General features: G+C 34.6%; 1 protein-coding gene across 1 annotated transcript in view; it reads left to right on the top strand.

The window, feature by feature from the left end:
- Nucleotides 1–4,132: 4,132 nt before the first annotated feature.
- Nucleotides 4,133–26,959, top strand: part of LOC146996880 (uncharacterized) — a 52,235-nt gene continuing 29,408 nt past the window's right edge. The window contains exon 1 of the mRNA XM_085819088.1: nucleotides 4,133–5,007. Coding sequence (XP_085675214.1) covers nucleotides 4,866–5,007 — 142 coding nt within the window. The 5' untranslated portion in view covers nucleotides 4,133–4,865. The remainder of the gene's footprint in view (nucleotides 5,008–26,959) is intronic.

Below are 26,959 nucleotides of genomic sequence, written 5' to 3'. Positions count from 1 at the left end.
TTGTACAGCTTTATAGAATAAATATTCTTAATTTGAATTTCTTCTATATCGCTTCACACAGGGCTTAATTTCTAAAATTAGAAGTGCCGGAACCCTATGGAAGACCGTTAGTAAAGAGGAACAAGAGTAAATAAATAAATAAAATGACTATTAAAATCATTTATCATTTAAAAATTAAATAGTTAATTATTATCAAATTAATAAATAATTAGTTAATTAATATTTATTAATTATTATCTAACAATTAATTAATAATTGATTATTATTTATTAAAATAATTCAATAAAATGTAAAGAGGTAAATTAACATTTAATAAGCGGTTTTTAATATAATTTTATTGCTGCTAAAAATAAAATTTTTGAGATTAAATTTCTACTGAAATTGTAGTTCCGTTAATTACATAAAAGAAGTGCCGGAGCCTTCTTATGTAGGTCTCCGATGCGCTCCGGCTAGAATTTATCCCATGAACTGAAAAGTACCGGAGCCGACACAATTTAAGCTCTGACTACACTACATATTTTCCAGTTTTTTGTGAAATGTGGGTTTTCAGTCTGTTGAAGCTAAAATGAGTAACAGTATAAACAGCTGAATCCTGAATAGCAAATTCTGTGAGGAAGTTTGGAAGATTTTTGGTGAAACAATAAATTACTGAGGGAACTTTTCGTAATTAAAACTTATTCTATACAGTAAACAATATTTTAGGTAGTTAAGTTTCAACTTCAAATATTAGAATTTTTACTTTTCCGATGAAAAACAGAAAATATTTCAAAATGAAATACGAAACTACTATTAGGAGATGCTACAGCGAACTTCAGTGACGTCACAGCCGAACGAGTCGCTGGCTTTTCGTTTGTTTATTCCAAGTGAGCTAACCTGTTCTTTCTACGGACCTTGGTACGGAGCAAGGGTATTAAGGAAGTTATTGAGCACCTGGTTGACCCGTTCAGTATGGTTACTAAAATATTGTTACGAATTTGCTATTTAAAAAGCTAATGTTAGTTCAATTATAAATTAAATGGTTTTATTTCTCGCGCAGTGCAGCGCGTGACGAATATTAAAAGAAAGCTAAGCCGGAAAAATTAAAAATACAAGAGCGCGTGCGTTAAATAAATAAATATCTCTTTTTGATTTCGAGAAAGTGCTGGAAAATTCTAGCGCGTGATTTTAAAATCTTATAAAAGGAGGAAAACATCTCAGTTTGTAGTTAGTAGTTGCTTAGTTTGTTGTTGTTTAGAAAACTACTGTTGTTGATTGTAGCGAATTCGCGGATTAGCGTTCTTTAGCTGTTTTGAATTACGTTCTATTGACATTTGAGTAGTTAAAAGAAAACTACTGTGAGATATTGTAATAGTGCATGATAATTTGAGAAAATTTAAGCATTTTTGTTGTGATAATAATAAATTTTTGTTCATTTTTCATCGGACTTGTTCATTCATTTCATAACGAACCCGTACGCACGCAACAATTTTTGGTGTCAGAAGTGGGATTTGAATGCCAATAACAAGAGCGATGGAAGAACAATTGAGACAGCTCATTAGTGCTTTTGCTGCATTCCAAGAAAAGATGGAAGCTGGCCAAGCATCATTTAAGGAAGAAATGAAATTGGGCCAGGAATCCGTTAAGGAAGAAATGAAATTGGGCCAGGAATCCGTTAAGGACGAAATGAAAGCCGTTCAAGCTGGTCAAGAAGAAATGAAAAGAGAAATTACTTGCATAATAGAAAATAAATTTGAAGCTATGGAAGGCAGAATTGACGCAGTTGAAAATAAAGTTGGACATATTGAAGAAAGGGTTTCTTCGGTGAAAGAAGAAATAGAAGAAAGAGTTTCTTCTGTAAAAGAACAAATTGATGAGAGAGTTTCTGCAGTTGCCAAAGAAATGGATACTTTAAAGAAATTCGTAGCGTCGGCAGGGAGCAGGAGTGATGATTTTAAATTCTTACCAATGCCTGCTCGTCCACCTCTGAAGCTATCCACATATGATGGGAAGACCTCCTGGCAGGTGTATAAGACACAATTTTCTATCGTGGCGGATGCGAATGGATGGGATTCCCAAGCTAAGGCCTGTCATCTCGCCGCTTCTCTAAGAGCCGACGCAGCGGATATCCTTCAGACTCTTCCCGAAAACAAAAGGTTAGATTTCGAAGCTCTGTCCGGCGCCTTGGAGTTGCGCTTTGGGGAGAAGTGTTTAAAAGACTACAGCAGGCTCCAATTAAAATCTCGTCAACAGAAGCCTACCGGAACACTTCAGGAGCTCGCCGCGGATGTTGAAAGGCTGTCCCATCTCGCCTTTTCGGAATGCCCGACAGAAACAAGGGAAATCCTGTCCTTGCAATACTTTATCGACGGCATCCGAGATACTGAAATACAGAAAGCTCTACGAATGGCGGATGTAAAAGATTTAAAAAGCGCTCTGTTGTACGCCATGAAGTTCGAGGCAGCCCAGCAAGCAACTAGTAGAGATCGCTACCCAGTTAGAGCTGTGCGAGTCCATGAGCCAGTGGATCAACTGATGGCTCGTTTAGATGATTTAGCCAGACAAGTCGAAGATTTGATACGGAGTAGGAGCGAGAAGAAAGTGGCTCTAAGGTGTTGGAGATGTGGTAGTGAAGGTCACCTAAGGCGGAATTGCAGAACACCCCAGGGTACGGAATATAAAGCAGATGATTTTACCAGACAAGTCAGTGGCTTGAGACGGAACAGAAGTGAAAAGAAACTAATTCTAAAGTGCTGGAACTGCGGAGTTGAAGGCCACATACGCAGAAACTGCAGAACACCCCGAGGTACGGAAAATAAGACCATTTCCCAGCAACAACGCAGCAAACAAATTAGTGACCATATCGAGGAACGGAGGTTGCCAGATAGTGAAAAACCTTGTTTTAAAGCTCTTAAAATTTATACAGTGAGTGGCAACAATAACGGACTGTCCATCAATGGGAATATCGATGGAGTTCCTTGCAGTATGATCATTGACACAGGAGCTAATGTTACCATCATTAGGAAAGATTTAGCTGAACAGTTTAAAGATAAACTTATTTGGACGCCATCCTGTGTTACCCTTCAGACTGCGTCTGGTGACAAGATCGACATAACTGGGAAGTTAAACGTAAACATCACGTTTGGAAGTGCCGCCTACCATCACACGGCATATGTGGCGGATATTACAGATCCATGCATACTCGGATTGGACTTTTTAAGGAAATACAATTTTTCCTTAGACTTGAAAAACAACAAATTGCTTTCAGGATCTAAAGACATGACTATCCATCCTAAGAAGGGATCCTCGCCTGGAAATGTCGACGCCTTGTCCGAAAGATCGAGCTCGGGAAGCTGCCGAAATCATACCAGGGTCGAAAAGAAACGCAAGACTACCAGCTCTTCTCCAGCCCAGATGCTCTTCGGTCGAGACCTTCGTCTGCCTTGTGACCGCCGTACGGATGCGCCTTCATCGCCTGAGGAACACATCCAAGATGTCCAGGCCCGTTTTGAAGTGATGCCCCGTTTCGCACGAAAGCGAGTGAACTTGGCGACGGAGAATGTCAAGAGCAGATACAACGCGAGAGCTACTGGACATAGATTCAACAAAGGAGACAAGGTGTGGTTGTGGAACCCGATTCGACGAAAAGGAGTCAGGCCTGAATTACAGTCACCTTCGGATGATCCATATACAGTGCTGAACACGAATGACGTCGTGGTTCGGATTCGTAAGTCTTCGAACTCTAAACCTAAAGTCTAAACCTGATATTACGACAGGTTAGCTCATTACAATGGCCATAGTACGTAATGTGAATAATTGTAAATAGTATAAGACCATGGTCCATTTTGTTTTTAAATGTGTATTTGATTTGATTTGTATTTAGTATTTGATTTGCATTTAGTGTTTGATTTGTATTTGATAGCATTTGATTTGTTTTACTTATTGCATTTATTGTTCATGTTGTTTAATATTGTAATGTTTATGCCTCAGTTGCATGTATGCCACAGTTGTAAGTTTAGCTTCCTGTCCAGGGATTGTACTGCCCGGGACGTGCAGTCCTTCGGAAGGGGGCAGTGTTACGAATTTGCTATTTAAAAAGCTAATGTTAGTTCAATTATAAATTAAATGGTTTTATTTCTCGCGCAGTGCAGCGCGTGACGAATATTAAAAGAAAGCTAAGCCGGAAAAATTAAAAATACAAGAGCGCGTGCGTTAAATAAATAAATATCTCTTTTTGATTTCGAGAAAGTGCTGGAAAATTCTAGCGCGTGATTTTAAAATCTTATAAAAGGAGGAAAACATCTCAGTTTGTAGTTAGTAGTTGCTTAGTTTGTTGTTGTTTAGAAAACTACTGTTGTTGATTGTAGCGAATTCGCGGATTAGCGTTCTTTAGCTGTTTTGAATTACGTTCTATTGACATTTGAGTAGTTAAAAGAAAACTACTGTGAGATATTGTAATACTGCATGATAATTTGAGAAAATTTAAGCATTTTTGTTGTGATAATAATAAATTTTTGTTCATTTTTCATCGGACTTGTTCATTCATTTCATAACGAACCCGTACGCACGCAACAATATATTCCTCTTTCTACTTCCCTTTGTACCGAAACCAATACCACCTGAACTTACATAGGTTGATTTTTCGCTTTGCGGGCAAAAAGACTTAGTAGATGTAAAAAGATACATCTGTCTATACTTTGTGTGTGTGTGAATACCTAAGAAATCTGAATTTTGGTATCCTATTCAAAAGGTTTGGTGGTATAGATTTTGTGTTAAGAACGAATATTAATGAGCGGATTTAAGGCCTATCCATTTTTGAGCCTGGGGAGAGCTGTTTTCTGTTAAAATGCTCGAATATAGCTTTGAAAATTTTGTGTGTAAGAAATAAAATGCACCTGTACTGTTATCATGCAACCTGTTTTATGTTTATTTTTTTCTGTAATTTTCAGTTTTATAAGGCTGATATAGTTACTTCTAAATCATCAATTTTGAATAAATTGAACGAAAACATGAAACTGTCTACCGTGCTAGGTAAGTTTTTGTAGTATTTTTGTAATTGTTCTTAATTTTGCCGAGTTCGAAATTCTGATGGAACTTCACTCACGAAAAAAATTACTTTTTTTTATTAAATACGTGTTTTGGAACAGCATAATCCTACAGCGTTAATATAGATATTTGATGTGTAGAATTTCATTTAATGCTGTAACTTTTCGTGAATTCTTATAATATGAGATAAGTAGGGTTTTCATCCGCAGAGAACCCGTTGGCGCTTCGGGAAAGAACCCGTTGGCGCCGTTGCATTTTTATTCGCCAAGCTCGCGGTTCATCGATGATGAGCCGAGCCGTAAACGTGATTTTTAGTGCATGTAAATTCAAGTTTGCAGACAAAACAATATATTAAGCATATGGTAGTAAAAATTCACAGATAATAAGCATGTAGATGTAAAACTAACCGGTTAAACGTGATATACGAAAATAAATTTGTATTAAATTCAATAAAAAATATAAATTCGTATTAATGTACTGAAATTACCGGGTTAAACGTGATAAACAAAAAAAATTTGTCTTAAATTCCAGTTAACACAGAAAACAATATATTCCTTACACCAGCAGTGGTTTGCTAATTTTGATGACCATGGTGATGCATCAAACTATTCTGTCATCTTAGATAATCAATCATAGTTTTTATTTCAATTTAATCATCTATTTATGTCACACCTGCCACCCTTTGAAAGGTTACTGTTAGAAATATTATCTTGTTAAAATTTTACGCCATAAAATTTGATTTATTCTCATAATTTTAGATGACAATAACCAATAATAAAAATAAAAGCATTACTTAATTATTTAAAATGTACATGCATATTTTTGCGGCCTACAAAAACAAATTATTTTAGGGGTTGGAAACCTCATAGTTCTGCATGCTTACATCTGTTAATAATTAGGAACACAACGTGAAACAACCGTGTTACAAATTAGCATTCACCCCTCCTGCCGTATTTTCTTCCTTTCATACCGAACCAAGAACTACTACGGCATCTATCTACGAAAATATTTCTATCTATTCTTTGTTAAAGAATTCAGAAAAAATAATAATAAATAAGGGAAGAATAATATAAATCTGCAAATGCGAACAACGACAGGGATAATTCAATAAAGTGAATGCAAGAGGAATGGTTGCAAACTTCGAACAAGCGAATAGGATAAATCTGCTGGGTTACCAGGTTTGAGCTATTATCGCCAAAGTTGGCAATGTTTACATTTACCGGGTTCTCTACGGAAGTGCTTCCGATAAGTAAAATGCATTTTGCAAGACTTCGATGTTCATGAATATCAGATTTTTTAATAAATTTATAGTAGATATTTTAAAATGAGAGTTAATGTCTTTCTTTATCTGTCTTTGTATGGGTGTTTTTTTTTAAAGCAGAATTCATAATTTGTACTGTAATATTTTTATTTTAAAAGAAAGATTTGTATACAAAATAGAAAAAAAAAGGGGGGAATGGTTATATTTGAAATATGAAAAATTATGTTGGTGATGACAGATTTGAGACATGTACTGAAATACACACTTAAAATCATTGTTCTCCCCTTTAACTAGTACAGGTGGGGCTTGCAATGTTAAAAAGACTTGACTACATATGCTATTTTCTTGAACCATGGTCCTTATTCTTGTCTGAGCTACAGTGTAAAGTCTCAGCCTAGTAGTAGCCTTAGTAGGTAGCATCCACTAAGTCAAGACTTTTATAGACATAGTGAATTTTCTCTATGTCTAGATAAATGACAGAAATATAAGAAGGGTGTAACCCTTAATAAAAGAGTTTAGTTCGGTTAATCTTTGGATTATGGTAACTTGGCGATTTTTTGGCGAAAATTTGGTGACCAACTCTGCTACAGCAACCCACTATTTCTTTTTTTTTTTTTTTTTTTCCGCCGCCAGTAAAGACATGCTTCTTTTCTTTTTATTTACTGAACACTTTCCAACAATCTGCTATCCGAATTACACTTATGCTAGAAATTTTATGGAACAAAACTGCTTAATCATGACAAATATTAACTGCAAAATCGCGAAAAAGTGCAGAATCGCAAACTCCTTGCCGCGTTTTTCAAAATCGCACATACACAGTAACCATGTACACGTCGACTTATTTTTACTTAAAGAAACATCCCAGAATTGCACAAAAATGGCATTGTGCACACTCTTGACTTTATCCATCTAAACTGCTATTTTCTCATAAATTACAAAAATTTGCACGAAAATGCAGGAAAATTTTGTGAATCTTTAAACTCGGTAAAAAGCACATATATGAAATTACCTTATCGCGAAAAATTATATACCGTATCCAAGGATGAACATTTCCACGTATAATATAATTAAAATATCCAAAAACTTTTACCTCTAAATTATCTATTATAAACGTCACCAACGAATTCATAACAAAACATTAAAAATGGTTACAAATACTTTGTGTCAAATATTTAAATTATTTCCATGCACGTTTGCTTTCACTCAAACGTATACCAAATTGCTACAAACATAATTCACAAAATAACTATCATTTAATTAAAATATAATTAAACCATGTATACGTCGACTTATTTTTACTTAAAAAAAAATCCCAGAATTGCACAAAAATGACATTGCGCACACTCTTCACTATATCCATGTACACTGCTCTTTTCTCATAAATTAGAAAAATTTCACGAAAATGCATGAAAACTTTGTGAATCTTTAAATTCGGTAAAAAGCACATATATGAAATTACCTGATCGCGAAAAAGTATACAGTCAAAAGTCGTTAATCCGGACTCGTCGGTACTTCGGCGATTCCGGATTATAGATCACCAGTTTAAATCTCGTAAGATGGCATGCAGAAATTTTAAAATTAAAAATATGAAACCGTAATTTATGAAATAAAGAACAATTATGATCTAAAGGATATCAAAATTTAGAAAAAAAAGCTTAATATTTATTTTTTTACTTTATTAAACATTTCTTTGAATGTAAGTTGTTTAAGTTGCTTCGTTTTATGAGATAATACTTTCTCTTTAATTCTATAAACAGACATAATTTCTTGTTCAGTTACAAAGTTCCGCTGTTCAAGTACCGTAATTGCTGTGCCGAGAATACCGACTAACTTGTCAATCGAAATTTTTTCGTTTTCACTAACCTCTCTGTCACCTTCTTCATGTCTTTATCCATTTTTTGCAGCAATTCCACTTTTTGTTTGATGGACATCGGAACATACTTTCGTTTCGTAGATCCTTTGGGAGCTCCAGTATTGGAAATTCTATTTGACATAATCGAATGTTCAAGTTTACTTTTATAAAATTGCTCTTACAGTCTGCAAAAAATAATAAGCCGGAAATAATTTGAAGATTAAGGAACAACACAATCATCAACATTAACTGAAATAGATAATTTTAGCATATACCGTCCGTTATACATAAAACGCGCACGCGAAAACGTATTCTGCGCTTGAGCACACACATATGCGCAGTAGTAAAGGTCTTACGTGCACGCGTAAACGCCTATGCGCATGTGTCAACGCGGCGCATGCGCAGAAAGTTTTTAGCTTTGAGGTCCGAATTAACGACTTTTGACTGTATACCCTTTCCAAAGATGAACTTCTGCACGTATAAAATAAATAAAATATCAAAAAACTTTTACCTCTAAATTATCTATTATAAACGTCACCAACGAATCTATAACAAAACATTAAAAATGGTTACAAATACTTAGTCTCAAATACTTAAATTATTTCCATGCATGTTTACTTCCACTGAAACGTTTACCAAATTGCTACAAACATATAATTCACAAAATAACTATCATTTAATTAAAATATAATTAAACCATGTACACGTCGACTTATTTTTACTTAAAAAAAATCCCAGAATTGCACAAAAATGACATTGCGCACACTCTTCACTATATCCATGTACACTGCTTTTTTCTCATAAATTCGAAAAATTTCACGAAAATGCATGAAAATTTTGTGAATCTTTAAATTCGGTAAAAAGGACCTACATGAAATTACCTGATCGCGAAAAATTATATACCCTTTCCAAGGATGAACATTTACACATATAAAATAAATAAAATATCCAAAAACTTTTCCCTCTAAATTATTTATTATAACCTCACCTACCAATTTCTAATGCAAACATTAAAAATGGTTCCAAAGACTTAGTGTCAAATACTTAAATTATTGCCTTGCACGTTTACTTCCACTGAAACATATACCAAATTCCTACAAACATATAACTCTCAAAATCACGATCATTAAATTAAAATATAATTAAATTAAAAAACACTACTTAAAATATAAATAAGCACATACATTAAATTAATAAAAATTAGCTGACAATCCTAATTACTTTAAACTAAATCATTGTTAATAACAATTTTCCAATGATACCATATTAATTTATTTACTCCTTACATTTAAAACAATGCATAAAAATAATATCCTCAAATAATTAAAAATACTAACTTACCTAATCTTCTACAAAATCTTGAGTGCATGGCGAATCACAAAATGTCCATTTTCACCAGATTTCTTGCACCGCCATTCAAACTTATCTGTAATATCCTTCCTTACACACAATCTTATTTCATACCCACATGTTGGACATTCATACTTATCCACAATTAAGCAATTCTTTTCAATTGCACATAAACAGAATAAAAATTTGGGATTTACTTTATATAGGGCCCTGGGATCCAAATGTTAAACAACACTGTTTCACAGAACATAAAATGAAACTAATGCTGTACAGCAGATATTTTTACAAATTTACACCCTTTTCCGATTAAAGAACAGTGATTCGTCCATTAATGTCACATGACATATCTCATGATCTCTCATTTCCCTCACACAAAATAATGCGGAATCGGAACTGAGTACTTTTCACATTATTCCCAAAGTCCTAGGTAGTAACCTTTATCGCCTCCAAAATGTCGCCAAACTGCCTGTTATCATATTCCAAAGATCAGCCAAATTTACAATTCACTTTAGATAGCGCCATGCAATTCAAAAATTAATCAACACTCTTTCACACAACACACAATGAAGCTTAATACAAAATAATATAGTACTACAGATATTTTTCTAATTTTACCCCCTTTTCTGATTAAAGAACTGTAATTCGTCCATTAATGTCACATGACATATCTCATGATCTCTCATTTCCCTCGCGCAAAATAATGCGTAATCAGAACTGAGTACTTCTCACATTATTCCCAAAGTCCTAGGTAGTAACCTTTATCGCCTCCAAAATGTCGCCAAACTACCTGTTACCATATTCCAAAGATTAGCCTCTAGTTCAAATAATTGATCAAAAGATGCTTTTGTGTTTACAAAAACAGCCAGCATTTATGATGTACCTCAGAAGTAAGGAATTTCAAATTAAAACTAAGTTAAATCTTAATTAGCCAAAAGGCTACACAGAAATGCTTAACGCGCAAGTTGTCTCAAATCTATACTGGCATGGCAAGCATTATTGGCAAAAATAAAGCAACAACGAAGGTAGACTGCTATTGTAGAAATTTAACTAGTAACATGACCTTCAGCTGGAAAAAACATTTCTCTGTCTAAGCAGCTTAAAATTTTCTTTTAAATACTAGGTTAAAAATATATTTAAGGGTGCCCTTTGGAAATTTTTGTCGATTGGCCAGCAAGGTATAATTTCAAGATGGCTGCTACATAAAACCAAAATAACAAATCAAAGAATTGCACAAACTTGGTGTCCTTGTACACATCAATCTATTTTCACTTAAAAAAAAATCAGAGAATTCCACAAACTCAGCATTGCACACTCCTTTGACCTTGTCCATGTACAAGTCGATCTATTTTCACTTTAAAAATATCAGGAGAATTATGATGTCATATAATATTAAAACAAAGTTACATATCACCAAAACTGAACAAAATTTGTAGCCAATCGAAGCTCAGTAAACTGCATTTTAAATCGCACAATGAAATTTATCGCATATATGTACTACAAAAAGGAAATATCTCCTAATCATATTTAGAAATTTCTGTGTCTTCAGTCTGCCTCACACAAAATTTCTTAACAGCATTAAAAAACTTAAATTATCTAAACTAGAATATGCAAATTCTCAAAAATAAGAGTAAGAAATATCCTCCGTACTGCCGGAAGCATTTTATGCATGAAACTTTCTTGTGACAAACCCATTCAAAGCCATCTGAATAATCTTTACATTCGACCGTATGTATTTCCTTCATATAAACAGTGCACTTATGATGACTACTACTACATTAACCTTCATTTACACACCAATCAATTAATGCTTTTTTCCCCCCTTTCATTCCAACTTGTACAGAAATTTCACATTAATCTCATCACATACAGCCATTTTGTGGTGTACAGCAAACAATAAGCAACGTACTTCCTAACTGACATCCAGCGCAGAAATAAGCTTTTATAAATATTTTCCCATTAGTCAAATTCACCACAATAATGCAACCAATCACATGATAATAAGATTTCCATAACATTCAACTACTCAGGTTACCATACATGAAACAACAATTTGGCAATAATAATCCAAGAGACATCCTAAAATACATACTAACCAAATACAATCTCTTTCTAACTCATTTTATTATGTACAATCTAAAATTAGCATTCTAGTAGGGTCCACGACACTTAGCTGGCGGGACAGTTAATCGACAGGACATTTAGCCGACACGGATGGTTAGTCGACAAGGACATTTAGCTGACACGGACAGTTAACCGACAAGGGCACTTAGCGGATAGGACATTTAACCGACACAGACAGTTAGTCGACAAGAACACTTAGCCAACACAAAAAGTTACCGTCAGGACGTTTAGCTACGGGACATTTAACTGTCAAGACATTTAGTCAACAGGACACTAAGCTGACAGTGACGCTTAGCTGACACGTACCCAATAATTATTTAAACTTACTATCAGTTATAAAATTTCTCGACTTATCCATAAGTTCAATATTTAAATTATTTTTTTCATCTATCAGTAAAATTCATTTCTTTTATTCTTAAAGGTCTAATATGTGCTTTAAATTCTTGTGTAATTTAGCATTGTCTGATATGTATCGTGCTGTTTGGTGTATATTGGCCAAATTGAAAAAGGGCTGAAATTTCTCGTCAGGGAATATGAATTAAATTTCGAAAAGAAAAAAGAAATTTTTTTAAGCTAAGTACGGTAAGTATTGTTATTAAAAACAATTTAAAAAAGTGAATTTTTAAGACAGCAAGGGTATACATTTTTTGTGACCTCTATAATTTGCTGTTCATGCCCCCATTCTTGAGATAGAAATTTTGTAACATTTTATTGACCACTCCTCTCACTTAAAATACTTACTTAGGTTAATTTTCATTTAAAATACTTAACTTAGGTTAATGGTTACTTAAAATACTTACTTATTTTAATGTTTAAATATCTTATATTAATGTTGTTCTTATAAAATATAACTTTTTGCAATATTTGTTAAAATGTATAAATTTTAATTTTATTGTTCATTAATTTAATTTTTTTTTCCTCTTTCAGTCCTTCTCGTTTTCGGTTTAGCTACATGGTTTTGGGAAAATTTTTGGTGCCCATTTTTCTGCATGCATATTTAAAGTTCTAGCCTAAAAAGGCAATTTTCATTGGAAGAGACTCATTATATATTAAATGAAATGGTAAAAGCATAATTTAGGGTACCCTTTGGTGAAACTTGGTGATTTTTGGTAGTACATATATACCAATTTTGTGCAATTCTTTGACTCGTTATTTTGGCTTGCAAAGCGGCGATTTTTCCGCCAAACATCACCGCTACACAAAGCCAAAATAACAAGACAAACAATTGCACAAACTCGTTATCCATGTACACATCGACTTATTTTCACTTAAAAAAAAATCCCCGAATTGCACAAAAATGGAATTGCTCACTCCTTTGACTTTATCCATTCCCCGAATTGTGCAGAAATGGCATTGCGCACTTTTTTAACTTTATACATGTACGCATCGACCTATTTTCATTTTAAAAAAAATCCCAGAATTGCACAAACTTGCATTGCGCACTTCCTTTACTTTGTCCATGTACACATCGATATATTTTCACTTAAAAAGTCAAAGGAGCACCAAATTCTAAAATATAAGCTAACGAAAAATACATAGTCTCAATAAAATAAATTTTAAATCAAACAATAAAATAACATAAGAAAGGAAAAACATGTTATACGTTTAAGCACCTACCAAAAGCAAATATTCACTTACCATGATTTTCGTGTTTGCTTCGTACACCCAGAGCCACGTAAAAATCAAAATATCAATCATACTCAAATTACTTTTTTTCAAACCAGGTACTCTTTCTGATCGAACGCTTCACATAGTGACCATCTAAACCTTTCTTCCTACAAACCCATTCAAATCCATCTAAACGGTTTTTACGCTCGACTAGACGCATACCCTTCCTACATACAGGACATTTATAATGGCTACTAAGTAAACTTTCATTTACACACCAGTCAATTAAAGCTCTTTTCCCCTTTCGGTCCAAATGGTACAGAAAATTCAAATTAATCTTACTATATTCGGCCATTCTACAGTCTAAAGAATCAAACCATCACACACTACAAAAATGCTTACAAAACATCCCATGATTCAAAATTTCCCAGAATCATGCACCCGATTACGTCACAATAGGGTTTCCATAGCATTCAACTACTCGGGCTACTATAAATGAAACAACAACTTGGCGATAAATCAAAGAAATACTTCGCTATAGTACAAGGGGTACCTTGTACTATGTACTAAGTCTACTCTACCCAATAAAATAGTTACCCTATTTTTGTTAGGCTCAGCAGAGGCCGAGATTTAAAGTCATGAACCCTGGCTGTTCAGTCCAAATTTTGAATCCCGCGAACAGACAGGCTGTGTGTGTGTTTTCGTGGTTTTCCCCATGTGTAACGTGTATACGAGCCAGTTTTCATTAGAAAGTCCTCCACAATGGCTTCCTTCCCTTTGTCCAGGTAGCCTTTTGGCTTTGCCATAATTACATAAACCAAACCTACTTCTGTTAAATGGCTGCAGACTTGGTTTGTGGCCCACTCCTTCTGCAGCTTCACTTATGAATATAACAAAACCTTAAAGAATATTTTACTTCTAAATTAAACATTATGCACCAATTTAGTGCTGTTTCTAAGTAGTGTTTAGTGCATTAACCTAAGTAAGTATTTTAAGCGAGAGGCGTGGTCAATAAAAGGTTACAGAATTTCTATCTCAAGAATGGTGGCATGAACTGCAAATTATAGAGGTCACAAATAATTTATACCTTTGCTTGTCTTAAAAATTCTCTTTTTTAATTGTTTTTAATAACAAAATAAAGTATATTTGCTAATTTAACCCTCACCAATATATGTTTATATGAAAAAGTATAATTCAAGAATAACAATAATTTTTATTGCATTATTCAGATTTTTCATGACAGCGAAAGGATATTTCGTTAGTGGGAGGAGCCAAACAATTTTGTAAGGGATATAATTTAACTTGATGCAATGAGTAAAATAGTAATGAAATGCAAAGGTATTAGAAATTTGAAAGCATTTGGAGGAGCAAGATTGGAAAATTGATATCATTAAGTAAACAAGAAAAATTATTAATGATGTAAAAGTGCTAAAAAAACCCAGTTGATTAATGAAGAAGCTTTACGGATAATTTTTGAAGATCATATTAAAATCTAATTAAGTGACCTCCGTACTTAGCTAAAAAAATTCTTTTTACCTTTCGAAATTTAATTCATATTCCCTGACAAGAAATTTCAGCACTTTTTTAATTTGGCCAATATACACCATGTGTTGTTTTTTATATATACTATATGTTGGGTATGTGCTCAGTGATGATTACAAGATGTACACAAACATTGTTTATTATACATTGCTCATCAACTATTCTATATTACAGTTATGAGTAAAGATAATAATAGATACAGTTACATATATAACATCTCCCTTTTTACTTCCTTGTACGAAGTAAAAAGGAAGTATTGTAATCGCGAAAAGTTTCAGGCAGCATATTTCAACGAAAATATCCATTTTGACCGCTATCGAATGCAATTTAACGATGTTTTTGCGTCATATCTGTACGTAAGGACAGAATAAAAGACTCGTTTCCTTCAAAAAAATTATAAAACTGCTTTAAAATTAATTCTGAAGAGAATTTTTCGTGGCGTCTGTACGAACATATGTACGTACGTGCGTACGTACGTATCTCGCATAACTAAAAACGAGTAGCCTCAGAATGTTAAAATTTTGTATATAGGACTGCTATAGCATGTAGATGTGCACCTCGTATTTTGGTTGCAATCGGCCGCACCAAACTTATATAAATATATTTATATATATATCCACTCTATTACCCGGCTCAGTGATCTCAGTTTCTTTACTCTTATATGTTTGTAAATTATACATTTTTTGCTTTAAAAATGATTGAATTATGTTGTTTTTATCTTCCGGTTAAGGATTTTATGCCGTTAGTAAATCTGTGTGCAATATTTTTAGAATTATCAGCAATTTTAAAGTTGCCGCTAAGCCTGTTTTTAATGGCGGCCATTGATGTTTACATTTGAAACAGGAGACTAGTGGATTTGTTGCCAATCTAGAGAAACTTAGCTTCGCAACAACAAAGATAACGCATTCATTTATTATTGCCAATTAAATCATGCTTAATTCTTTCTGGAATGTTTTCGAGGAAATAAGCGGAGATTTACTTCGTAATTTTGAATATAGATATTTTGAGTTTTTATGTATTTTTGCCTTCTCGTGAAGTGAGAACTGAATTAAGTGAATGAGAAATACTCAATTGTCTGTGAAAAACTTTTTTTTTTTGTTTTGTTTTCTTTTATACATAGTTCTAGCTTTATTATAGTATTTGAATAGAACATGTGGCAACGATTAGATAATTCTTTAAATGATATACATTTTGTGCATTCTGAGTTATATATAATATGAATGAAATATAATACTGTTAAGTAAACCTAGCGCCAGAGTGTCGCTATGGTAAACAAAATGCATTTTAAAGAATGCATTTATTCTATTGTGGTTTATGCGCTGTCGGCGAAGTAGGTTTAATTCAATCTAATAAGTTTAAATAAAATGCAAGGAAAAATGGGTATAATTTAATGTTCCGTACAAGGAAGTCATGTGGTGTATACATCAGATTTTTTATCAAAAATAATAATAATAGTAAAATTAAACCTATTCTTTTAAATAATAAGGTTTCTTGACAGTCCTACCAGATCGAGTAACGTAGTTATGTCCATTTGAAAAATTTGATGATACTATACCTCTTTCACTATTTGGTGACGCAACACTTCTGTTAGGTTTTGAAGGACTTACAGGCACATCTAAATTTGTAGTGCTCTTGCTATTCTCAGGTATCTCGGGTTCATCTATAACTTCATTCTCATAGTTGTTTTGTATTGCAAACTCTTTCTAATTATTTCCTTTAAGAAGGTCTCTTCTGTTCCTTTCTACAATTCTTCCATCTGTTCTAATAATCCTATATGAACGTGGTCTTTGCTTCTTCTATAATTTTCCCTCTTTCATTTAGTTTTTTCCCTTTCTCTTTTTTGTAAACATGATCTCCTATCTACAGTGATTTTAACGGTCTTGCATTCCTATCATAATAACATTTTTGTAAGGTTTGTCTCTTCAGTAAATGTTGCTTATGGTCTTCATATCATTTAGCTTGGACAAAATTCTCTTTTATAGGCATCAATCCATTTACTTTTCTTCCAAACATCAATTCTGCAGGTGACTTCATTTCATATGAAATAGGAGAGTTACGATATTCCATTAATACTAAATATGGATCCTTATTGTCAACTACAGCTTTTTCTAACATTCGCTTCACAGTTTGAATATGTCTTTCAATCATTCCATTAGATTGTGGGTAATTTGGACTTGAAGTTCTGGTTTCAAAATTCCATCTTCTTGCAAAATCTTTAAATTTCCTGCAATTATATTGTGGACCATTATCCAAATATACTATTTTCGGAATACCATGTCTTGCAAAAATTGATTTCAATTGCTTTATCACTGCTACACTTGACAGATCTTCCAAATATCCAATTTAACATATTTGCTAAAATAATCTATAACCACTATATAATCCTTTCCTTGAAAGTAAAAGAGATCTGTTCCCAATACTTCCCATGGACCATTAGATATTTCTTTTTAGATGTCATTGTTTCTTTAGTATTAGTTTTTTGTAAACTTAAACATGTTTGAGAATTCAGTACCAAATCTTCAATTTCTTTCAACATTCTTGGCCAATATAATATTTCTCTTGCTTTAATCTTGTATTTTACTACTCCTAAATGACCATAATGAATTCTGCTTAATATATCTTTTTGTAAACTTCTTGGTATAACAACACAGGAATTTTTTAATATTAATCCATTTGTTTCTGATAGTTCTTCTATCTGAAGTTAAAATATGGTTTTGCCAATTCTGGAACCATATATTTTTCATCTGGCCATCCAGTTTTAATTTATTTTCTTAAAATTTGTAGTTCTTCATCTCTTTTTGTTTCCAGTTGAAAAACTTCCATTTTACCATTAGACATTGATATACATTCTACAACCAATCCAACATCAGCTTCTATGTCTCCTTCAAAGAAATCAGACCCTTTATCAGTGAATGATCTTGATAAGGCATCCACTATAAAAAGTTCTTTTCCTGGTTTATATTTTATCTCAAACTGGTATGGCTGTAATCTTATACGCATTCTTTGTAATCTTACAGGGCATTTATTTAATGGCTTTTTAAAAATTGATTCCAGTGGTTTATGGTCACTTTCCACAGTAATATATTTTCCAAATATATACTAGTGAAATTTTTCACACGCAATTACAATAGCTAAAGTTTCCTTTTCAATTTGAGCATAATTCTTCTGTGTATTTGTTAATGCCTTAGATGCATATGTTACTGGTAAATTATTCTGCAGTAAGACTACTCCTAGTCCTTCTTGAGATGCATCTACAGATAAAACTACTAGCATGTTTATATCATAATACTGTAAAACTGGTTTATTTACCAAGACATCTTTCAGTCTTCTAAATGCTTTTTCATGTGTTGCATTCCAGTTCCAGATAACTTGTTTTTTCAACAAATCTCTTAAACATGATGTCAATTCTGATACATTAGGTATAAATCTAGAAACATATGTAATCATTCCTAGAAAAGTTTCTAATTCTTTCACATTTTTTGGTGGTTTTATATCTAGAATAGCTATAATTTTGTCTTCATCTGGTTTTAAACCATCTTTAGAAAATATATGTCCCATATATTTCACTTCATTCAGCCGAAATTTACATTTATTTAAATTCAATTTAACATTCTTTTCCCTGTCTCGGTCCAACAACTTCTTTAATCTTAAATCATGTTCTTTTTTATCTTTACCCCAAACTAATAAGTCATCTATATATATTTGAACTCCTTCTAAATCACTAAAAATTTCAGAAAAACTTCTGTGGAAAACTTCTGGTGATGAACTAAGTCCATATGGCAACCTCAAAAAACAATATCTACCAAACGGATTGTTAAATGTAGTAAATTCACAACTTGAATCTGACAGTTTAATTTGCGAAAATGCTTTGTTTGCGTCTAAAATACCAAAGACCTTTGCATTTGTCATTTGAGATGAAATTTCTTCAAAGGTTGGTATGTGATAATGTTCTCTCAGTATATTTTGGTTAAGATACTATCTTTTTCGATTCTTGCTAATTCCTTTTTTAATGGATTTAATAAGCTAAGTGGAATTTTCCTACAGGGTTCTATTTTACCAACAGCTCCTGGTTTTAATTTAATATGATATGTATATCCAGTTAAATTCCCAGTTCTTTTAAACAAATCTTGATATCCTTTTAAAGATTCTGGTAACTTTTCATTGGAATCAGGATTTATTGTACAAATCCTTTGTATTAGGTTTAATTTTTGCAATGTCGATAAACCTAAAATAGCTGGAACAGTTTTATCACGTGTTACGACTTGAAATTCTACTTCATCCTTGTCCCTTTTCGATGTTTCATATAATAATTTACATTTTCCGACTACATCAATTGTAGTACCATTGTAATTATTTAAAGTGACTTTTGATTTAGTCAAACATTTATCTCTTAAATTTAATTGTTTAAATTTAGGCAATGGTAGCACATTACACTGAGTTCCAGTATCCAACTTAACAAATAAATATTTATATATGTTTACTTTTAGTTTTTCAAACTATTCTGTTTTATTTTTAGAAAATGGATTTGTATCTTCTACTGACCCTAAAATATATTCATTACCATTATTATGCAACTCATGCTCTAAATTATTCTGCACAACATCAGTGGCGTAGCAAGCAAGACTGGCGCCCGGGGCAAAATACCTTTTTGGCGCCCCCCCACAATAAAAAATTTCAGTAATATAATGTATAGAATATATTCGTAATAAGAAAATAATGCAAATAATAATAAAATGCTGAATCTGCCATAAAATACTCAAAAATATATTAAGAATAGTCACTACCTAACTACACTATCCATGGATTCGGAAATGCATCTGTGTCGGCGGAAAAATCAGACATACGATGATCTAGAATTAGTTCAAAAGGTGTTATAAGTGTTTTTAAAAAGTGCAGGTTTTAAACAATTAAAAGTTTAATATACATTATAGATAAATAGATATGTAGCAACTTGCCTACTACAACTCAACTCTGCCAGTCTGATAACCCATAGCAACAAAGAACAAAATAATATTTATTCTATTCAATTGTTATAATTATTTAATGATCTGTCTCAAAAAATTGTACTATCATAATTGGTGACACGTACTTATTACGAATAGCAACCTTCAATGTTGCACGAATATGGAATTCATATGTCAAAATTCTGAGCAGCAGTAAGTTATCCAGTGTGATGAGATGCAAGTAAGACATTTCACCTGTCATTTAAAGCGTTGTGCCGCATTCCGGTGAGTCAACATATTTCTGTCATAATTTCAGTGGATATATGTATCGTCTACAGCATTTGAGCCGCCAATTTCTCTGATTTCAAGTATCAAGAAACTGTGTCACTATAAACATGTTGATTATTTTTCTATACATATTATTATTGTGCGTATTTGATTGATATAAAGTGGTTGACAACGATGCTGCTTCACAATTGGCGCGAGTGGCAGTTAAGCCATCACCTTTTTGTCGCCGAGACCCATCGTTATGGTTCATTCAATTGGATGCGCAATTAAGTCACATTATTGCCGACAAAACTCAATTTTATACAGCGATCTCCGTGTTAGAATCAGAGGTACTGCAATCAGCTCGTGAAATAATTTTGAATTCACCGGCGACGGACAAACACAAGTCTTTAAAAAATATTAATTTCTGTTTGTGAAGAATCATAGACAGAATCAAGCAGTTGTTGCACGATTTACGATTGGGTGATAGGAGGCCTTCTCAATTGCTGTCTAAAATGTCAGACTTAGGCACCGGTAACCTAACGGATAACATTCTTAAAACATTATGGATACATAGACTCCCATCTAACATGCAAACCATTTTAGCGGCCAGTAGGGAGCCATTTAAAAATCTTCCCGAAATCGCTGATAAAATTCACAAGTTGGCCATTCCAGCGCAAATACACGCAGTGCAGGCTCCTGGTCCAGGTACTGTGGCGTTACAGGCTCAAATTGATGATTGGTTCAAACAGGTTGCTCAGATTGTAGCCATCCAAGCTGAACCTTTTCAGCGCAACCGCTCCACATCCCGTGGTCGAAATACACATCGTAGCCCACTGAGGAAACGTTATGAAAGCCGGGTATTCATAACACGGCTATTTGTTTTTACCACCACAAATTTGGAAACAAGGCAAACAAATGCCACCCACTGTGTCGTTATAACGATCAGGGAAACGAGAAGGGCCGTTGCTCGAAGTTGTGAAAGACAGCGGCCGGAATTTTGCACGCCTTTTCGTCATCGAAAAGAATTCGGGCTTAAGGTTTCTTGTAGACACCGAGACCGATGTTTCTGTCGTTCCACCACATTTTCACGAACAAAAGGGCCTTACCAAGCTATAACTTTATGTAGAAAATGGAACTCCTATTCAAACTTTTGGTGAACGCCTGATATCTGTTGATTTAGGATTGCGCCGCAACATCCAATGGCCATTCATTTCAAGTCCTATTAGTGGCGCTGACGTTTTTCAAAAATTTTCTTTGCTTGTCGATCTTAAGAATCGCCGTTTGATAGATTCTACAACCAACTTAACTTATCCGGGAGTAATTCACAATAGTCAAGATTTGAGCATTAAACTGATTTCGGGTAACTCCCCATGGCGTCAACTTCTCAGAGAATTCTCTACAAACACGCGCCCAGTTATGGGTAGTTCCGAATCCAAACACGATGTACTACATTATATTGAAACTACATAACCTCCAATTGCAGCTAAACTAAGACGCTTACCTCCGGACAAGCTTAAAGCCGCCAAAGAGGAATTTCAATACATGATGGAACAGGGAATTTGCCGTCCTTCAGAAAGTTAATGGGCCAGTCCGCTCCATCTAGTTCGGAAGCTAAATGGTAACTGGCGCCCGTGTGGCCATTATCGTCGGTTAAATGCAGCTACAATTCCTGATCGTTACCCAGTCTCGCACATTCAAGACTGTATGCAAGTTTCAGACGGAAAAGCTATTTTTACAACCCTTGATCTTGAGCGGGCGTATCACTAAGTGCCCGTTAACCCAGCTGATATTCCAAAAACTGCTGCAATGCTGCTCAAACGTTTCAACGCTTCATGAATCAGGTGTTAATCTGCCTCGACTTTTGTGTACCTTATTTTGATGACGTCTTAATCACCTCCTCTTCAGAGCAAGAACACCTATCACATTTGAGAACAGTTTTTGAACGTTTTCAAAGGTACGATGTCAGTCTTAATCCTTCCAAATGCGTTTTTGGCCTACCAAGAGTATCCTTTCTTGGTCATGAAATTTCCGCTCATGGCGTTCGACCCCTTCCAGATAGAGTCACCGCTATCCACGATATACCCGAACCATCTTCAGTGAAGGACTTAAGAAACTTGCCACGCTCAATTTTTATCGAGGTTTCTTACCTCATGCAGCGACCATACAAGCACCTCTAAATTCTTTTTCGGTTGGAAGCAAGAAAAACGATAAACGTGTTATAACCTGGACCACAGAATCTCGCGAAGCGTTCCAAATATGCAAAAATGATTTAATTTCGGCACCAAATTTGCAGTATCCTTCCGCATCTAAACAGTTATCACTCTACGTTTATAAGGTATTTCTCCCGCTTTCCTAGCGCGCCTTTGTGGTGTAGTGGTTCTGCACGCTGGGCCGGTACTCCAGAGGTCCGCGGTTCGATTCCCGGCGAAGGCCGTTGCATATTTTTCATATCTTCTGCTTTCAAAAAATAACCTAATGTCTCTACACGATGATGCATCTACAGCAGGTATAGGAGCAGTTTTACAACAGAAAGATCAAGAATTATGGAGACTACTTTCATATTTTTCTAAAAAACTGTTACCAGCACAAACCAGATACAGCACTCACGATCGCGAATTATTAGGAATTTATGAAGCTGTCAAATATTTTCGACTTATGCTACGAGCAATATATATCAAAAGATATCCGTTATATTGAGGGTTCGCAGAATATTGTTGCAGACACCTTGTCTCGTATTGAACAACTAGCCGTTCCTTCGCCAATAAACTTTGCTGCCCTTGCGGATGAACAACACCGGGATTCAGAACTACAAACCCTCTTGAAAAGCAAATCTTCCACCGATCTCAACTTGCAGCCTATGCAGCTGTCACCTGGAAAATCACTTTATTATGATGTTTAAGATTCAAGATTTCGACTTTATGTTCCCTCCAGGTTTCGCCATGCCATTTTTAGTCAGTTACATCGTCTGTCACATCCTGGCATCAAGGCTTCGAGGAAACTGACACAGCAACGTTTCGTATGGCCTAGCACGCAAAAGGACATAGCCAACCGGACACGTTTGTGCTTAAAGTGCCAAAGATCTAAAATTGTCAGACACACCACCAGCCAACTTAAAAATTTTAATTTGCTCTCATCTCGCTTCAATCACGTGCACCTTGACATGGTCGAGCACTTATATTTATTAATAATAATATAATACATGAATACAATTAATTACTATGTATACATTTTTCTTACCTTGGATGAAGCAAATTTATCATTTACTTCATCAAAGTCCATCCTTTCAAATTTTTCTCTTTCCACACTTAAAAATGCTAGATGACTTAGGGGATCTTGGCCCATCGTTGATTGTAAATATGTGAAAATTTATTTTAATTTGCTGAACGAACGTTCATAGCTAGCATTCGATAACGAAATAGTAAGTAGTATTTAAAGTGCGACTCTTAGGTTTGGAAAACATTTTCTCTATATATCTGTAGTGGAATTTTAGGTTCCGTTTCTTTTCTACTGCGGAGTAACGTCATGAAGTAACATTCACTGCTCAAAACAATTAGGGGATATTGTGGGTTCGGTATGAAAACCATATAATCGATAACCTTTTTGAACAAAAGGCAATAGAAGAGATTATAAAGGGAAATTATAACGTTTAAAAAGTTGGGAATATGCAAATTTAGTCTGTGACGTCGAAAACTATGAGTTTAAGATAAGGAGTGAAAAGCGACCTGCAGCATTCCTTTTGTAGTAGGAGATTAAAAACAATTGACAAGAGTTGACTGTTTGCAGCAGTCAGTCCGATCACTTAGTAGAATCAGTAGACTAGAAGGCCATCAGTCGTTTACAGGAGAGTCAAATGCAATCCATTATAGCGGAAGCGTTAGGATTTTCCAAAAATGTCATTTCCAGATTATGGAATTGGATTTTGGAAACTAGATATGTTTGAGAAATTCGGGAGAAGGTCGTGTTATCGTTTTAAAATAAAAAGCGAGAGATATGCGTGCATTTCGTTTAAAAAAATAAAAATATATCTCTATTTTGGAGAAATAAAATGGTCAGAAAGAACGTTTGGTTGATGTACTGCAAACATTTTATTACACATTTTATGAGACAAATCAAGAAAATAAATGATTAATTATATTACAATAGTTATTAAATTTAAATATATTTTCCAGAAATCGAACAAAATAAAAACGGAAATTTTCCGGAAAATCTTGTTTGGAGACCATTTGGCGCCCCTCTACGAGCGGCGCCCGGGGCATCATGCACCCCTTTGCCCCCCTGTCGCTACGCCACTGCACAACATTAACATTTTTGTAAGTGCACATTTTAGAAAAGGGATTTTTCTTTTTACAGTACAAGCAAATCTTATTATAAGCAGAACAATTGTATAACTTATGAAAAGTTCCACATTTTCTACATGGTTTTGGATTATTGTACTTATTTCCTTGATAGTTGGAAGAAGAATTAGTACTTCGTTGCTTTTGTTTAACATGATAGTTTTTCTGACAAGGCTGATTTTTTTTCCTCTGAAGGTCGAAATTTATTACAGTAGAAGTCCATTAGTCCGGCATCCAACATTCCGGAATGCCCGATAGTCCGGCATCGCTTCGGAAAATTGTAAAAATTTTGGTTTTCTCCAAAAGTGTGCCTTTAAAGCAAATAAAACCGCTCGAGAGCTATTCGGAAGTTTTCGGGGTAGTTCGAGATCATCCGGAAGCGCTCGGTATTGTTCGGAAACAATTAGCGGCCGGCTAGTCTCAGCTGTCACAACAAATTCAGGTGCAGTGCAGCTCCCTTAATCAATCACGAAGCGTCTTCGCCATTTTTTTGTGCGTTGTTGTTTTGTGTCCTTTCACATCGCAGTAAACGTAACTTTTGAAACTGTTTATAAAAAACGTGATTTTCGTTCTAACTGTACAGTGACCATGTTTCCAAAACCTAAGCCTTCTAATTCAAAAGGAGAGAAACGAAAACACGTAACACTGACTCTCAATCAGAAACTAGAAATCATCAAACGGTTAGAAAAAGGCGAGAATAGAAATGTTTTAATGAATGAGTTTAATATTGGCTCATCAACTATTTATGACATTAAAAAACAAAAAGATGAACTAATGAAGTTTGCTTCTCAATCGGTAACAACTGAAAAATTGGCTTCTAGACAAACATTAAAAAAACCAAAACTGGAACAGCTAGATAGTGTATTGTTCAAATGGTTTAGTGCAGTACGTTCTGAAGGAAAGCCGGTAACAGGGCCAATGATTGTTGAAAAGGCAAAGAAATTCGGCCAAGATTTAGGAGTTGCTGAAAGTGAATGTAGAAAGTGAATGTAATTATTCTGATGGTTGGCTCAGAAACTAAGTTTCGGCATGGAATTCGAAGACTTGATGTAACTGGAGAAACCCTTTCAACAAACCAAAACTCTGCAGAAAAATACAAAGACGAGTTTGAGAAAATCGTGGCTGATAATGATTTAACACCTGAACAGATTTACAATGCTGATGAAACAGGGCTATTGTGGCGATGTTTACCAACATCTACACTAGCTGGGGGAGGAGAAAAAGCAGCCAAGAGTTTAAAAAAAAAAACAAAGACAGATTAACCGTTTTGCTATGTGCTAATGCGTCTGGAAACCACCGAGTGACCCCTTTTGTGATAGGTAAATCTGCAAAACCCAGGGCTTTTAAGAATGTTACACACTTGCCTGTCCAATACGATGCTCAATCAAATGCGTGGATAACTGCCGCCCTCTTTAAAGACTGGTTTTTTCACCACTTTGTGCCTGAGGTCAAGGAATCCTTCAAAAGAGCCTTGGTCTACCAGAAGATACTAAAGCCATCCTTCTTTTGGACAATTGCAAAGCCCATCCGCCAGTAGATGAGTTAGTTTCTGGAAATATTGTTGCTACTCTGCTCCCACTTAACGTAACATCTTTGATTCAACCCATGGACCAAGGGGTTATTCAAAATTTTAAATGCTTTTATAGAAGGTCTTTTATTCAAGGCCTGTTAAATGCCGACTGTGACGTGACTGATTTTCAAAAAAAGTTTACAGTAAAAGATGCCGTCTATGCTATTGCACAGTCTTGGAACCAGGTAAAGAATACAACACTCCAAAAATGCTGGAGAAAACTTTGGCCAGCTGCAAACCCTGCATCTGACCTAACTCTACAGACTGATGAGGAAGAAAACCATCAAGATGCTCTGACCAAAGTTTTGGATGTCGTTAGAAGTACTGACAATCCCTTGAAAAACCTGCCTGAAGATGAAGTAGAGGAGTGGCTTTTAATCGACGAGAATGAGCCTGTTGAACAAGAACTAACCGATGAGGACATTATCAACATTGTAGTAAACCCTCAGCCTACTCAAAATCTTGAAGAAAATGACTCAGATGCCGAAACGGAAGAAAAGGGAAAAAATCAGCTGGGCAGAAGCTGCAGAATCACTAAATAAGTTTATCTCTTCTGCCGAGGCTAGTACTAGCTACAGTGCTTCAGAAATTATTGACTTCCATATCATTAGAAATAAATTTTATACTAAACGCCAAAAGTCAAGAAAACAAAAAGACATTCGTGACTTTTTTAAATCTAAGTGAAATATGTTTTACAGTACGTGTACATACATTATATGAAATGTAAAATAAACTTTGTTGTATGTATTTGCATGCTGTATTTTTAGTTTAATTATTAACCTAATTGTTCTTATAATTACCGCCCGATAGACCGGAATTTTCGGTAGTCCGGCACCGAGCCGGTCCCGAACGTGCCGGATTATCGGACTTCTACTGTACATTTGATCACTTCTATTTTATTTTCTTCAGTTAAAGTTTTCAGCTGAAGTTCTGCTAATTCAGAAGCTTTACACATTTTAATACATTTCTCCAATGTTAACTGATCTTCGCTTAACCCCTTCGCGCCGACTGTCACGTCTACGTGCCAACAACGAACACACTCACTTCCCGGCCGACACACAGGCGTGCCAGAGCGTTTTCCCGTTC

Source organism: Stegodyphus dumicola, chromosome 6 (assembly GCF_044657685.1).
Source record: "Stegodyphus dumicola isolate Sdum_Otavi_A_Nest chromosome 6, ASM4465768v1".
Classification (NCBI taxonomy): Eukaryota; Metazoa; Arthropoda; class Arachnida; order Araneae; family Eresidae; genus Stegodyphus; species Stegodyphus dumicola.
This window is presented reverse-complemented; position numbering and strand designations above follow the sequence as displayed.